Source organism: Cyanistes caeruleus, chromosome 5, assembly GCF_971803275.1.
Source record: "Cyanistes caeruleus chromosome 5, bCyaCae1.hap1.1, whole genome shotgun sequence".
In the NCBI taxonomy this organism is placed as follows: Eukaryota; Metazoa; Chordata; class Aves; order Passeriformes; family Paridae; genus Cyanistes; species Cyanistes caeruleus.
The window spans coordinates 8,334,989-8,349,420 of NC_141705.1; the positions used below are offsets into that span (position 1 = coordinate 8,334,989).

At 37.0% G+C, this 14,432-nt stretch overlaps 1 protein-coding gene across 4 annotated transcripts in view; it reads right to left on the reverse strand.

The window, feature by feature from the left end:
- Positions 1-14,432, reverse strand: part of LETM1 (leucine zipper and EF-hand containing transmembrane protein 1) — a 29,575-nt gene that overhangs the window by 5,935 nt on the left and 9,208 nt on the right. For all 4 annotated transcript variants that reach the window (XM_086888953.1, XM_086888950.1, XM_086888952.1 and 1 more), the window contains 9 exons: positions 10,343-10,486; positions 9,502-9,639; positions 6,358-6,561; positions 5,795-5,914; positions 4,600-4,731; positions 3,811-3,981; positions 3,032-3,187; positions 2,140-2,274; positions 1,372-1,559 (listed from right to left, as the gene is read on the reverse strand). In XM_086888953.1, coding sequence (XP_086745079.1) covers positions 1,372-1,559; positions 2,140-2,274; positions 3,032-3,187; positions 3,811-3,981; positions 4,600-4,731; positions 5,795-5,914; positions 6,358-6,561; positions 9,502-9,639; positions 10,343-10,486 — 1,388 coding nt within the window. The remainder of the gene's footprint in view (positions 1-1,371; positions 1,560-2,139; positions 2,275-3,031; positions 3,188-3,810; positions 3,982-4,599; positions 4,732-5,794; positions 5,915-6,357; positions 6,562-9,501; positions 9,640-10,342; positions 10,487-14,432) is intronic.

The window sequence follows — 14,432 nt, forward strand, 5'->3', positions numbered from 1 at the left end:
TTTCTGCACACTGATCTCATGAAGTTCAAGCTGTCTGTCTGCTGCAACCTAAAGCTCTTGCTTGCCTATGTATTTTGCTTGTTTGAAGAAACATCTTCCAGAACAGATCCAGCTGAAATGCAGGAGACAGTGAAGCCAATAAATACTAAACAGAAGGGCTTTATCAGTATAGTCCCAGCTCCTCTGGGTGCAGACAGACTTTTATGCAAGGAGCATTTCTCAAGCCGCCACTAAATGTCCTGGACATGGCTTGATAATGACTGCACTATCCTGAAGGTTAAAAGACAAGCCTTTGACAATTAAGCAATATTTAAACTAATAATTTTCAGTCATTCACAATCACCTACAAAATTATCCAGAAAGCCATCCATTACAAAGTATAATTACATTCAGTATAAGCAGATTCTAAATTGTATTGTTAGTTTACAAATTCAGATGGTTTTGATCAACAACTTCTCTGTAGCACCATTCATATGGCTGCCTTAATGCCATTACTCAAAATCTGCAACAAATGACTGTTTGCCCTGGGGACTGGAAAACACAGAGCTCAGAAGCAACAAAAGCAGAATCCCTATTTCTGTTTAGTTATGCTCTTTGGGAGCTGGGATACTCTGTTAATAAATCACACAAAATGGTGCAAGTATAAACCAGATTAATACAGCATTCATGATCACAAACCATGAGAGTCTGTGTCACAGTTTCCAGGTATTTCAGTGTGTGTAACAAGCATTATATGACCATTTAACATAACATTGCCTGAAAGACTCTCCAATAATATTAAGACCTGGATAAGCATTGATAAATGAATTTTTTAATGAAACTATGAGGAAAGATCTTTCTTGGAAAATCTCTGTGTTAAAAAATTGAAATGAAGTAAATCTTTTGGAAAGGGAGCATGTAAAATGATCTCCTCACTTCCATTAGACACATTTCCCCATCTGGCACCAGACACTATAGACCCTTGCAATTTCTTTCCTGAGACCTTTATTACTAAATAACAACAAATATGGGCATGCTCACACACTGTTGTACACCTTTTCAGTCAATGGCACTGAGCAAAATTACTATGTGAGGAGCACGACTAAGGGGACGTCAGAGGCATGGTAAGACTCTAATCAACACTGACTTTCAGAACACCCTCACAACCTGGGGAATTATACATCCTTTTTTCCTCTATCAGTTCAAACATATTTAGCCTTAGAAGAGAGAAAATCTGCAGCACAATTTTGTTAACTTCATTTTTTTAAATCAATTATCTCAATATTCTAAACAACAAGTTATTCACCAATTCTTTTTTTAACCACACATCAGATAAAAGCAAGAGTGAAGGTGAACAGCCAGAGACACATCCAGTGCTCCCAGGTCACTTACCCAGCAGGAGTATCTTCACCATCCAGCTTTGCATCTGCTGTCTTTTGACTTGTTTCTAATTCCACAATAATTTTGTCTATCTGACCAATCATTCGGTTCACTCTCTTTGTCAGTCGCTTGCTCGCCTTTGACTCTTCCACTGCCTCTTCCTCACCAGTTTTAGAAAGCTCCTTTATCTCTTGCAAATCCTAAAAGAAATGGTCAAGAAAGAGAAAAGCTTTTGCTGGTGTGAATTCACAACAACAGACACTACTGACCTCAACCAGCATTTCAAGACAGGAGCCATTTATAGATGAAATACAAGTGTAGAGGCCTACAAAGCCAGATGGAATTAGAACAATGAATTCTAACACTGCTGCCTTTTTTGTACACCCCTTAAATGTTGTTTTCCACACCTTTCATAAGACTGGATAAGGTTCATTTTACTTATCTTGGAAGTTTCAGTAATCAGTGTCAGTAATACTGACATCTACACTTGCTAAGACAGAACTGCAGCATGCAGCAGTCAGTCAGATCCTGGTACCTCAGTCACCCTTGAACAAGAGCAGCAGCAGGAATCTCATCTGCTAAGAACTGCTCCAGTGATAAAAATTAGGCTTTGAACATGTTACACAAATGAGGCTCTGCAATGTCACATACAAAGTTCATTCACTCAGCTTCCAACTTCAGAATAACAGATGATCAAGAAAGGTAATCTTTAAATTTGTGGATCATTTCTGCTAAAAATAAACATGAACAGAAAATGAAATTCTGTGCCCCATTCTTCACCTCATTATACTCCTGGATATCATCCTTCAATTCCTCAAGCTCCTCCTTTTCCTTTGTTAGTGATTTTTTCTGTTCCTGTAGCTTGTTGCAAGCATCACTCAGCACATCAATCTCCTCTTTGGTGATTTCCTCACCCTGTACAGAAAATATACACAAATTAGTGAAAGGCATATTTGTGATCTTACTGCAAGATTTTCAGTCTTCTAGCAGAAAAGAGAAACTCAAGATTCTTTTCACATGTTTGGAATCACTATTATCACATAGTGATTTTGAGGCTAATGCAAAGATTTTAAATAGTAAGGGAGTTGATTTGCTATGGTAAATAGTTTTTTGAAGTGTGCCAGTAGTAAGTTCAGTTAATGTGATTGATTATGTGAATTTGAAATTCCATAACTGATCATCTCATTTAAGAATGTTTAACTTCATTCTTGGGTTAGGTAATTAAAACAACTGAGGACCAATGTAAGGAAAAAGATAAATTACACCAAAAAAATGTTAGTTTGGAAAGTTGGGCTGTAGAAAAGTTATTGTCAATAACATATATGAGAATGAGTATGAACATCCATAGTTTGTGAAGTACACTTGTCTCTTGAAAAGCTGAGAATAAAATACACACAGGCCCATTCTATCTACAGACAGTGCAAGGGCCCCCCAAAACAGGCATATTAATTTCAAAAATGCAGATAGATAAAGAAGATGCTCTGAGACGTTTTGTGCTGACTTCAGCTTCTGCATTGGTGAATTTTCAATCCACTAAGTAGTTGTTTTTAACTGAGAATGTGATGAGAAGTGTAAAAGTTAAGGGGCAGACAAGCAATTTATCATGGTTCTCACATAAATGCTCTGAATCTTTACATTCAAAAGTATGAAAACATGTGGTTATCCAGATTACCTTAATGCCTTCCAGCACTGGTGCTGTATCTATCAGTGCCTCTGACTGCACTGCTGCACCTGCCCGTGCCAGTTCTGGTTCAGTATCCATCACCACCTGGCTTTTTTTAGCTTGCAGAACAGTTGCTTCAAGATCTGCTGCTGGTTCCACCGCTTTCTAAATTTAAAACACCTCATTAGGTTTCATTTAAAATCCAAAACATTAGCTGTATTAGCATCAGTAAAGAATGACTTGTCAAAATAGAAATAGTTGCTGAAGTAGACACACACATTTTTATGAGAAAATATTAAAAAACTGCAATGTATTGAGTGGTTTTACATTAACATACTTGTATTTAAAGAACTACTTCTGTGAGCTCCTGAGGCTTAATTCACTAAAAAAGCAGGCTAGCAGCTCTTATAGTCAAATATTATACCACAACATTATCAAGTTAATGACAAATATAATGAGCCAAAGGTAAGAACATTTAAAATATGGGGTGCAGAAAATAAAAAAAAAATAAATTAAACAAAGCCACTACCTTCATGACAGAAATAGAAGTCTTCTCTTACTGCATTAATTAAGAAGGAAGAGAAATCAAAGATAGGTAAGACTGAGACTAAACATTTTATATTAAACTCTTGTGTTGCAGTAAGTTTAAATATACTCCTTCATCTTCCATACGTGGATTTAAAGTCCAGTTTCTTGGAAACAACAACAGAGCAGAGGCAATAACTCGTGACACACTAGTTTTCACATCACTTGACATTTACTTCTCAATAGTTCTCAGCAGAACTTACCATGGCTGCAACTTCAAGGGTTTCTTTGGCTTTCTCTGCAGCTTCAGACATTTTCTTTTCCTCATTTTCTTTTCTGATGGCTTCCTCTTCCTGAAGTGTTGCTTCCAGCCGTACTTTGTTATCTATTTTTTCACCTTCAACTTCTGCCACTTTCACTTGAGCCTCTTTGGCCTAAAAATAACAAAAGTAGTCTAACAGAAGTGTGTATATATACATAGAGATATGGCTGCATAATTTAAGCTTAGATATCCTGATTGAGACACTCACTAGATTGCTACTGAATAAAGTCAAAGCCTCCAAATGTTACCCCATTTTTGCATTTCTCAGAAAAAGATGACTCTCTTGGGAAAGTTTTCAGGGGTTTTGGTGGAAACATGAACTTTTCACCCTGAAATCATACATGTTCTTCATTCTCTTCCTCTCAAGACTACCAACAACCTACTCTGACAATTTCTCTTCCTACATAACATCATGTATTTTCAAGTATTAATGTCTTTATATGGCCCAAAGAATTCATTGGTTTTTTGTGTAAGTGAAAGGTGTATTCTAAATCTTCTTATACTATTACTGTCTGCTGTCATGTAATCCAATACTGCCCTGTATTTGCTTTATCCTTATACCTCTCCATATACAACACAACTTCTGTGTTTGAAGGTCACTCAAATAAACCTATCTATGATTTAGTTGTTCAAGGAATAGCAAGGAACTGAGAAGAACATCTACTTGTCTGGATGGATTTTCAGTCGTGACACTGAAAGTTAATTACCCACTATGTCCATCAATACTTACAGCACTGTCTGGTAGTGTCTGAAGGGTTGTTTTGAGCTGATCAGCTGGAGAAAGGGTATCTGGAAGATACATGGCTCTGGATAAAATAAGCAACGAAGTAGGAATTTCCTGGTTCAGGTGCAGATCTAACCACTGTAAGTGCAATACAAAAAAACAAATCTTCGATTTCAGGATATTTTATTCTTTTTTAGAGATAAAATCAAGCAAAAGTAAATACAATTTTTTACCAGTACTTACCAGTCAATATCTTGGGACAGGAACTACAGACTATAACCAGCTAAGAATTACAGTCATTCCAATGAAATATAGGAAGATGTATTTTGTTTGAAGAAGTATTTCAAGAAGTATGGAATGGATATTTGAACAAGTGGTTTGTTTCACATGCATCTTAAAATCACAGAACTATTTGTGTTGGGTTAAAGATCATCCATCTAGCTCCAACCCCCTGCCACAGGCAGGGATACATTACACTAAACTGTTATTCAGAGCTCCATTCAGCCTGGCCTTCCACATCTCCAGGGGTGGGGAGTCCCCACCTCTGGGGAACCTGTGCCAGTCCCACCACCCTCACAGAAAATAATTTCTTCCTAATATCTAATCTATACCTAAACCCCTCCTTCACCTTAAGGCCATTTCCCCATGTCCTATTACTACATATCCTTGTGAAAAGTCCCTCTCCAGCTTTCCTGTAAGCCCTCTTTAGGTACTGAAGGTGCTATAAGGTGTCCCTGGAGCCTTCTCTTTTCCAGGCTGAACAACCCCAACTGTCTCAGCCCATCTTCATAATAAAGATGCTCCAGTCCCCTCCAATCTATTGTGGCCTCCTCTAGACATGTTTCCAACAGACCTTCCTCTAAACCAGGCAACACCAAGAGACAACTGATCTACTTGGTGAAAACTTCCTTAGAGCAAGATGATAACTAACAAGACAAATTTTCAAAATTGCTAACATATTTCAGATATGTTAAATTTAAGTATCTATCTGCATCATCAAAACATCATGGTCAAAAGGCAGCAACTCATAGCTAGTACATACTTACAAAGTACATGTGACAAAAAAAAGAAGAAAAACTATTCTAACCAAGCCTTCAGTGAGAACAGAATCAAAATGACTTCTTGGAATCAGGACAAAAATCAGAGCATCAGAGCTAACAACTGGAATTAGGTCTGTGTATTCAGTCTTGCAAAACCATACCTGTTTAAGTTGTTCCTTGAGACGCTCCTCTGTCACACCAAGAGCTCTCATCCCACGGGCACGACAAGCTGCCTGGAGCTCTTTAACAGTCAGGGTATCAACTCCCTCTTCAGCAATCATCTGCACAATGGAAAGGAAATTTGACCGTGTTAGAGCTCAAAAGAGAGGCACCACCAGCACTGCACAGCCACGTGTTACAACAGCCACTAGAGGCTGCTGCGCTAACACAAAACAGCCTCAGCTGCTCCCACAGCCAGCCAACCTCCAAGCTGATATTTCTATCATCTCCCTTGCAAATTATAATTTCATAGAAATGTTTTTCTTTGTGATATAATTATTTTAATTTCAATTAATGATAGATTAAAAAAAAGGTCAGTTTTTTCTTAACAAATAAGGACACTTCAGATTTTAAGCTCTTCAAGCCTTTTTGTTCAAAGTTCTCAAAAACAAGACAATTAAAACAAAAATGGAAAATGCCTAGAAAAACAAATGTACATATATCCACACACACATTTCTGTTATGTATCAAAATTATTAACCAGTGCCTATTCAGAATGACTTACTTTGTCATCTGCTTTTATGCTCCTCAACCTCATTGTCAGCTGGAAGCGGAGGAAGTTATTTGTCCCAATTGACTGAAGTTCCAACAATTTACAAAGTGCCACCAGCTGAGGCCTGGTCAGATTGTCCAGCGTCAACTCATCTTCAAATAGTTTAGAGAACCTTAAGATCTCCTCATTACTGGGTCTTTCACCAGTTTCCCTGATCTGTAGAAAAGAAACAAACAGACACAAAGCTTTTCAAAGCAAATGTTATGGTTGGGCATTATTTTGAATAAAAGCACTCTCCTTGTTTGTCAAGCACTTTGCAATAATGTTGGGATAAGAAAGAGCACACAAGGAAAAATGAAAGAAGTTTTTAAAACAACAAACAACTTACTTAGGCAAGAGAATTGATGGTGCTGACAATTTCCAATAACTTAAGATCAAAGTAACAAAACAAAAATTAGATGCACTAAGGAGTAAGCAGGTCTAGCTGAATTGCACTGCCATGAGATACTTCAAGAAATATATATATACACCTTTGTGTTCGTAAATAGTTGCTACAGGAGTCACGCTGGCAGTTATTTGTTCTGGTACTGTAATTACTAAACACAGAAACACGGAAGATAAAGATAGGAAGATAAAGTAAGAAGTTCACCCAACAGCAAAAATTTTGCAACATTTGTGTCCCCCCCGAAATGCAGATTAGGACACTTAACTACCTACTTCTCTCCATGACCACATCTATTACAATACTCTTTTGCTTTCAATTTCTAAATGTTCTACAGCACCTCAGTGCAAATGTTTTGTACTTGAAGTAATTCCAATGTATAAAGCACTGTTTGGGAAAGGACTCTGCATCCTTGTGATGGCAGGTTCTATGTAACTGCTTGTACAAATGCAAAGTTATGTTTTTCAGTGATGTCCTGCCAATGAATTCCCAGTCATTAAATCCAATTACTGGAAACCGAAATAACAGTTCAAAGAAGTAGGAGTCTCATCAGGTCACAGTAAAGTATTATCATCTGTATAGATGTTGATTTTTTTATTTTAAGTATGGCACCAAAAGCTTACTAATGACATCACTGCATCAAAAATCTCCAGAACTTACAATTAAGTACTCCCAGTCCCTTAACAACTTAGGTATAATCATAGATACTAAAAAAAACCCACACTTTTTTGGATACCTCTACTTTTTTTAAAATCCTGTAAAGAAAACATAAAACTAGGTGACATCAAGTACAGCTTGAAATCCTAACATTACTTGTACTGCCTGATTCAGCATGCCTACCTGTTTTACCTGCAAACTCAAATATTTTAGTGGACTGAGTAAAGGAAAAGGTAAAAATCAGGAGACCTGATGGCCCTGAGCCCATTAACCTCCAGGATACTTTTGTAGCAAAGAAACCATCTTGAAGAAAGAAAGGTCAAACACCTTGTTGTTCCACTTTGCCAGTGCCTTCACCACAGGAGCCAAAAAGGCACCTCAAAAACACAGGAAGTATTTTCTCCCTTGTTTAAATATGAATTTTGACAGAGTCAAGCGTGTGTTTAATGAAAGTCCAAACTGAAGCTTTCTAGTACATGACCAGCTACAAAGCAAGAGACAAATTCTGGAATTACGCAGCAGACATGTTAAGCCTGTAATCAATGGTTCTGGCAGCATCAAATCAGCTTCTGTACAGAATCTTTACAGAAGCTGCTGTAAAAGAATAGCAAAAAGGTGGGAAACACTCAAGCTGCTTCTTGCTCTGACATTTATTAACCGGTACAGTGAAATGAGATCAATGAAGTTTGTCTCTATGGCACAAATGAGAAATATAAAGCTGTAAAAAGCACACCCACACATCTGACATGCAGGCTTGAAACTTCTTTTTTAGTCATCAGAGGAACTTGGAACTTCCTCCAGCAAATGTAGAGTGAAACATCATTTATTTCCATGGAAATTAACGGCCAAATGTAAATTCTCAGTAGCAGCTCTTTCAGAAGAAAATGAAATGTTCCGAACATGAAGCATGGCAGTGGCAAGTTCCCAGAGCCTGCAGGGCAGTGCCTCAGCCACTAACTGCTGTAACTAACCACTTACAATGTTCTGCACATTCAAATGAACAGAAACAGATGACTGCATAGAGGCTTCAAAGTACACAGACTTTGCAAGAAGTTACTGACTGGCAAAATTTGCCACTATGATTATGTGAGGTGATCTACGTGGCACTATCAACATCATCTTTGCACCCCACATTTTAATCTTAGCTCTGACATGCAGGAAAACCTTAAGCTATCTGACAGGGCTTATAAAGATCATATCTGAAACCCCTGGGCTTATGTGCCTTTTTCTGTACAAATACACACTCTCTCCAAAGGAGGGGACCACTGCCTTTCTTTCAAAGCACCTGGTGATGCTGTTGGCTCCACCTCTTATTCAACAGCCCCACAATTACGAGAAATCAGACATAAATACTGTCCTGAGAAGACTTAAGGCATTTTTCATCTCTCCCGGGAGTACTTTACTCTCATCTACAGTTTGGTGAAAGGAAATGCTGTGAAACCTAAAGGCCATTAATGTAAGAGGCAGATGTCTGACACTTAAGTCTCTCTGTCAGCAAACAATCTTTGGTTGTCACCAGCCAAACTTAGAAAAATTTTGCACCAAGCACAGCAACTACATTCTAGCTAAACCTCAGGTTATACCACATTCTAGTCAATATAGCAACTGTGCACTTAAAAACTGTTTTTACAAGCAGAATTAAATTTGACAAAAAATTTACCTTTCCCCCACTAAGTTTCAATCAGTTAATCAGGAAAGAAGTCCTCTCCTAGTTTTCATACCCCATGTTAAAAAAAAGAGGTCAAAACCTACATGAGTAACCACTGAGCACACCATGTTTCATGTTAGAGTTAACTTATTAACATGTGAACAAGAAGCAAATGAACAGAAATATAGTGCTTTTAGAATTATGGAGTAAAAACACCAGCTAGAACACCAAAGTTAATAATAGGAAAAACTTCATCACACTGACAAAAAAGAAATTTATCCTAAAAAAAACTATTACATCCTGTTTCTTCAAGTCCAACAAAATAAAACTATGTGATAATTACAACAGGCAAAAAAATAAACACTTATTTTTTTGTAGGAAGAGGAAATACATTTTCCAAATTTTTTACCTTTTGAAAGAATGTTGAAAAATCTTTTGTAACATTTCCCTTTGCTGCTTTATTTTTTAAGGCCATCTCCTCAATGGTGTCTTGAAGGAATTTAGCCAATTCAAGCTTTACTCTCAATTCTTTCTTCAATCTTTCCTCCTGTTAAAAAAATATTTGTTTTTAAAAGTTCCTGCCAGAAACACATGGACTAAATACCACTTCTGCCCCCAGACAAGTTATGTGCAGTAATTCTGGATTTCTGCTATAATACACACATTCCAAGGGGGCATTCACTCTTCCCAAAGATCCCCAAATCACACCAAACAAGATGAAGAGCTCACTATGTGCTCTGGAAGTGAAAACCTGAGGGGCTCTTTTGGTGGGTTTTTACAAAGCTCTAACAATTCTGAGAAAACCTAAATAGAAGAAATAAAGCTTAAACAAAAAAAAAAAAATTGTAAGAAGCTATTTAAAATATTAAGTATACATATGGAAAACTTTGTATCAAGGTTTAAGACTATAATTATTACAATGTCTATTTTAATACAACCAGAAAAATAAAATAGCTTTATTTCTTCTTTATAGGAGTCATAGAAAATGGAAATGAGGATAGCAGAAAAGACAAGAGAGGCTTTGAACTCTGATAGCTTGGTGCCTGCACATATAAAAACCAGGATAGCACTAGTTCTTAATTATATGTTAAAAACTAAAAACTATCTTCAAACTAAGATAAGGAAGATTAAAAGCATTACCCCAATTCTGAAAAAAAATCCAACGTTTTTAGACTTTTTCTAATTTCTTTACCAAGAAATTTCTAATTTTTTAAAAAATATCACTGGATTATAAATTCAGACCTGCTTACCTTTTTAGACTTTGTCTCAAATGTAGAGGGAAGCATATTAGGGAACAACTTGAGAGCTACTGGAAGTAAAAATTCCATAAATGGGACAACAAGAAAAACCAAGAAAGGGACCAGGCGGAAAAGATCAGCACATATTCGAAGAAACTGAAAGAGAAAAAAATATACTGATAAGCTAAAATTTAAATACATATTTTAAAAATACTTGATTTGATCATCCAATTATCACTTAGGCTCACACACATACATATATATTTGCTATTAAGAAATTTTAAAATAACACAATAAAAGGATGTAACAAAGTCAGTTTTTCATGGTTTTTTTTAAGTTGCTATATACTAGAGAGTGCTGGAGTTTCACCAGTTTTCAACACTATAGAAAGTATTTCAAAAGCCTCACTGTGTCTCAATAGGATTATTGAACAAGTATCTCATTTAAACCTCTTAAAAGCACCTGAAAACAGGAGGTGGTCATTTGTTGTCATTAAAGCTGCTTAACTTCTTTTATGCATCTTTATTTGTGCTCCACCACTTCTTACATGCATGAGCTACTATGGACTAAGTAATCAAGAATAAAATGAAAGATCCCTCCCCCTCTGCCTTATAACAATTGTAATGTACATTTAAATCCAGGGTAATGAGCCCAGCTCGGTAGGTATTTTTTTTTAAAACCACTGCTTTTCCAGAGCAGTAATCCTCTAAAGCAGGCAGTGTTCGTTACTGAATCTTGAACTGCATGAAATAAATGCTATCCTTGTGATTTCTGTACACTCACAAATATATACATTAGGCTGTACAGTCTATTATCAAATATTTCAGTAATTGTTGAAAGCTTAAAAACTCGGTTTATATTGGGGAGTGAAGATCTTGCTTGACTCTACCTTGTTTTACAAAGGAAAAAACTGGTTGTTTGGAATCCAACCAGTTTCTAAGTCAGAGGTACACGCTGGTACTCTACTGCCACAGCACTGGCATTCCACATCAAAATTTGATAAACACAGCTGTGAGTGGCAAAAACTGGCAACATAAATGCTATTAAAAAGTAAACCATGCTCCCCACTCCAGCCCCTCCCCACAGTCCATGGCAATCAAGGGGAACAGCAACAACAGCCAGCACAGATCCTATGTCTTGAGGACTGATTTGCTAGAATACAAAACCTGTAAAACTTCAATCATAATTTTTTTACCATAAAACCCACCAAAATCTTAAGCACTACTGTATGTGAAATGCACATGTTCTACAGATTCGAAGTTTGGCATTTTTGTTTGTATATAAAAAATTCAGTTTCCCAGAAGGGATGCTTTGGTCCATTGTTCACAGGCTCAAGGATTTTTCCATTCATTCCAACAGCAGAAGGCAAATGACTACCATGGAGTTTAAAAAAAAAAAAAAAGTAAGAAAGTTTGGAAGAAAATTTTAAAACTCAGGAAGGACTCAGAAAGGTACATTTTCCCTAAAAACACCAACAAAACAAAAACAACCCAACTCAAAATTTCTATAGAGTACAGAGTTCCTATTTTTCCCCAGTCTCTATTCTCAGAGAGTGCATGCAAGTATTTCTACAAAATCCATATCCAAGGAAGCAGTTTTATCACCAGATTAAGCCAACCTAATGCTAACCTAAGACAAGGTATAAAAAGCCATGAAGGTGCACTGGCAGTCACACCACTGTTCCAGCTAAAACTGGATAATAAATACATAAATACATACAAGGACAAGGGAAAAAGTGTCAGTATAAACCAAGCAGGGGTGGGGCAGGAAAACTTGATTTAAGCACCAAGCTTTTCACAGCAGCCCTGTCCTGGATCGGCTTTCACAAATCATGGAACTGCACCCTCGGCTAACTCAAGGAAAACAGCTTTTATGCAGGAACCTAATACAATGGTGTATGATTACACACACAGTATTTGGCAGTACAGCACGAGAACCTTGTGACTACTCTGTATGTGCTGCCACAGCTCGTGTATTCCACTCTTCCCTCCACTGCAGGGAAGTTTGTAAAGCTGGAGGACTTGCCACAAACTCCATTGTGTTTGCCACCTTACTGCCATATCCTGAACCACCCTGCTCCAGGAGCCAGCACTAGAGCAGTTGGTTTTTGAAAAGTCAGTATCATGTTTTACTTCTTCCTTATTTCCTTTACTTCTTCTCTCCTAAGTGTAGGTATGTGACCGTGCTGAATCCAAACCCTGCCAGCAATTGTACAAGCAGAATATTGGAATTGATTTTTAGTTTACATAAGCAATAGGTCCCTTTGCATTAGGCATGCTGCAATTGCTTGTTCATGTGGTTAGATTACTTGGATATCTTTCCATTATTGCCTCCAAAGAGGAATGAAAGGGCAGGCAGAAATAACTCATTTGTCAGTCTGCAGGAAGATAAGATTTCTCTAGGACTGTCAGCTCATGTGCAGCTTAATACTTTTAAAGCAGTATATACTTCAATTTTTATTTTATATTTTTTGAAGTTCAGGAGGTAATTCAACACCGAAATGTTAAGACTACTTTAAATCAGTCGGTATACTACATTTTAAGGTTGAACTCATAAAAAAATGAGCAGTGTTGAAACAAACTTGAAAAAAGATTCAAAAAAACCCTAAAAGGGTTTTGTTTATCTGCAGGCTGGTTAGGTTTTCAGTGACCATGGGTTCTGAGCCTACCATGCCCTCAAATCCAGAGATAGGACATCCTCTTCCTCCAAATACAGAAAACACAAATCCTAGATTGAGAAACTAACATTACTATAGTTATTAAAACTATTTTCTCTACATTTCCTACACTGGATTTTCATGCATATAAACATATATGTACATCATTAGATAAGAGACAGGCTACACCAGTGTAAACACTAATTTATATCTGCAGACAAATAAATGTCCATTTCATTTAAAAAGAGAATTAATATCGAAAGTGAACATTTGCACAAAAAAACAAATCCAGTAAGGCCAAATGCCAGATCACTACATAAACATTAAGAAGACAGCTCTATTATCACTATATAACAAAATCAAAGGGTAATCAAATGAACAAATCCATCTATTGATGGAATATTATTGCTGTTTATATAATTTCTCAGAAGTATGGCTCAGTAAACATGAAAGAGGGAGGAAAATCAATGGTTCCAATCTTCCCTCAGAGAATTTCTGATTCTGTTTTAAACCATGAATTAATTTGTCTCGCTTGGCTTTCCAAGCTCTCAATAAGCCAGCACAAGCCAGAACTGGTACTTCAAGAAGTCCTGCAGTCCTCACCTTCCCCTATCCTCAGTTACTCCTTCTGGTACTACATAATCCCCTCTCATGTCAGCACAGACTGTTTTATTTATTGCTGAGCAACGTCTCAGCTGGATCAGCTGCCAAGCATTCTCTTGTACCAGCCAAGGAAGACGGCAAAACTAAAGGAGCATGAGGATGGTGAGACCATCAAGCAGCGCAATCGGAGAGGAAACCACACCCACCCACGGACAGAAACTGCTACACGTGCTTGTAACAATTTTTGCTACTTGTCTAACCTTGCGAATTTAGGAAGAACTTTTGCACACTGCATTTAAGATGTGATGGGTTTTAACTACACATCAAATTGTTCAAATGTGACTAACTTTTATCAGGAAATGATAAAAACAATGAGCAGATACTCGTATTTTTGATCATTTCCCAGAAGTTTTGAGGGCAGGGATGTGAACCCAGCACACTGTGTGTGCAGGTGTACAAACCACAGAGAGCCACGCTGTGCCCACAGGCAGCACTGTGCACTCCTGCCCCAAAGCACACACACCTTCTGCTCTCCAGCTTTTCTTCTAGAACATCTTTCCAGCAACAGCTGAAATGGTTTTTTTATAAAGGCAGGAAGACAGACTTGAATTTTTAATCTCTATAAACTGCTTAAACAGCTTGTCCTTAAAAACAGTAAAATGAGAACTACAAATCAGCATGTTTGATATTTTGCCAATGAAGTTCAATATCAATACATTCCTTACCAAAAAAGAAATTAACTATACCAGTTTAATATTTTGCAGTCTTTTCATATATGAACTCGCATCTAATGTTTTTAAATATCCACATAATTATCTATTCTTATTAAATATGCTTATTTCA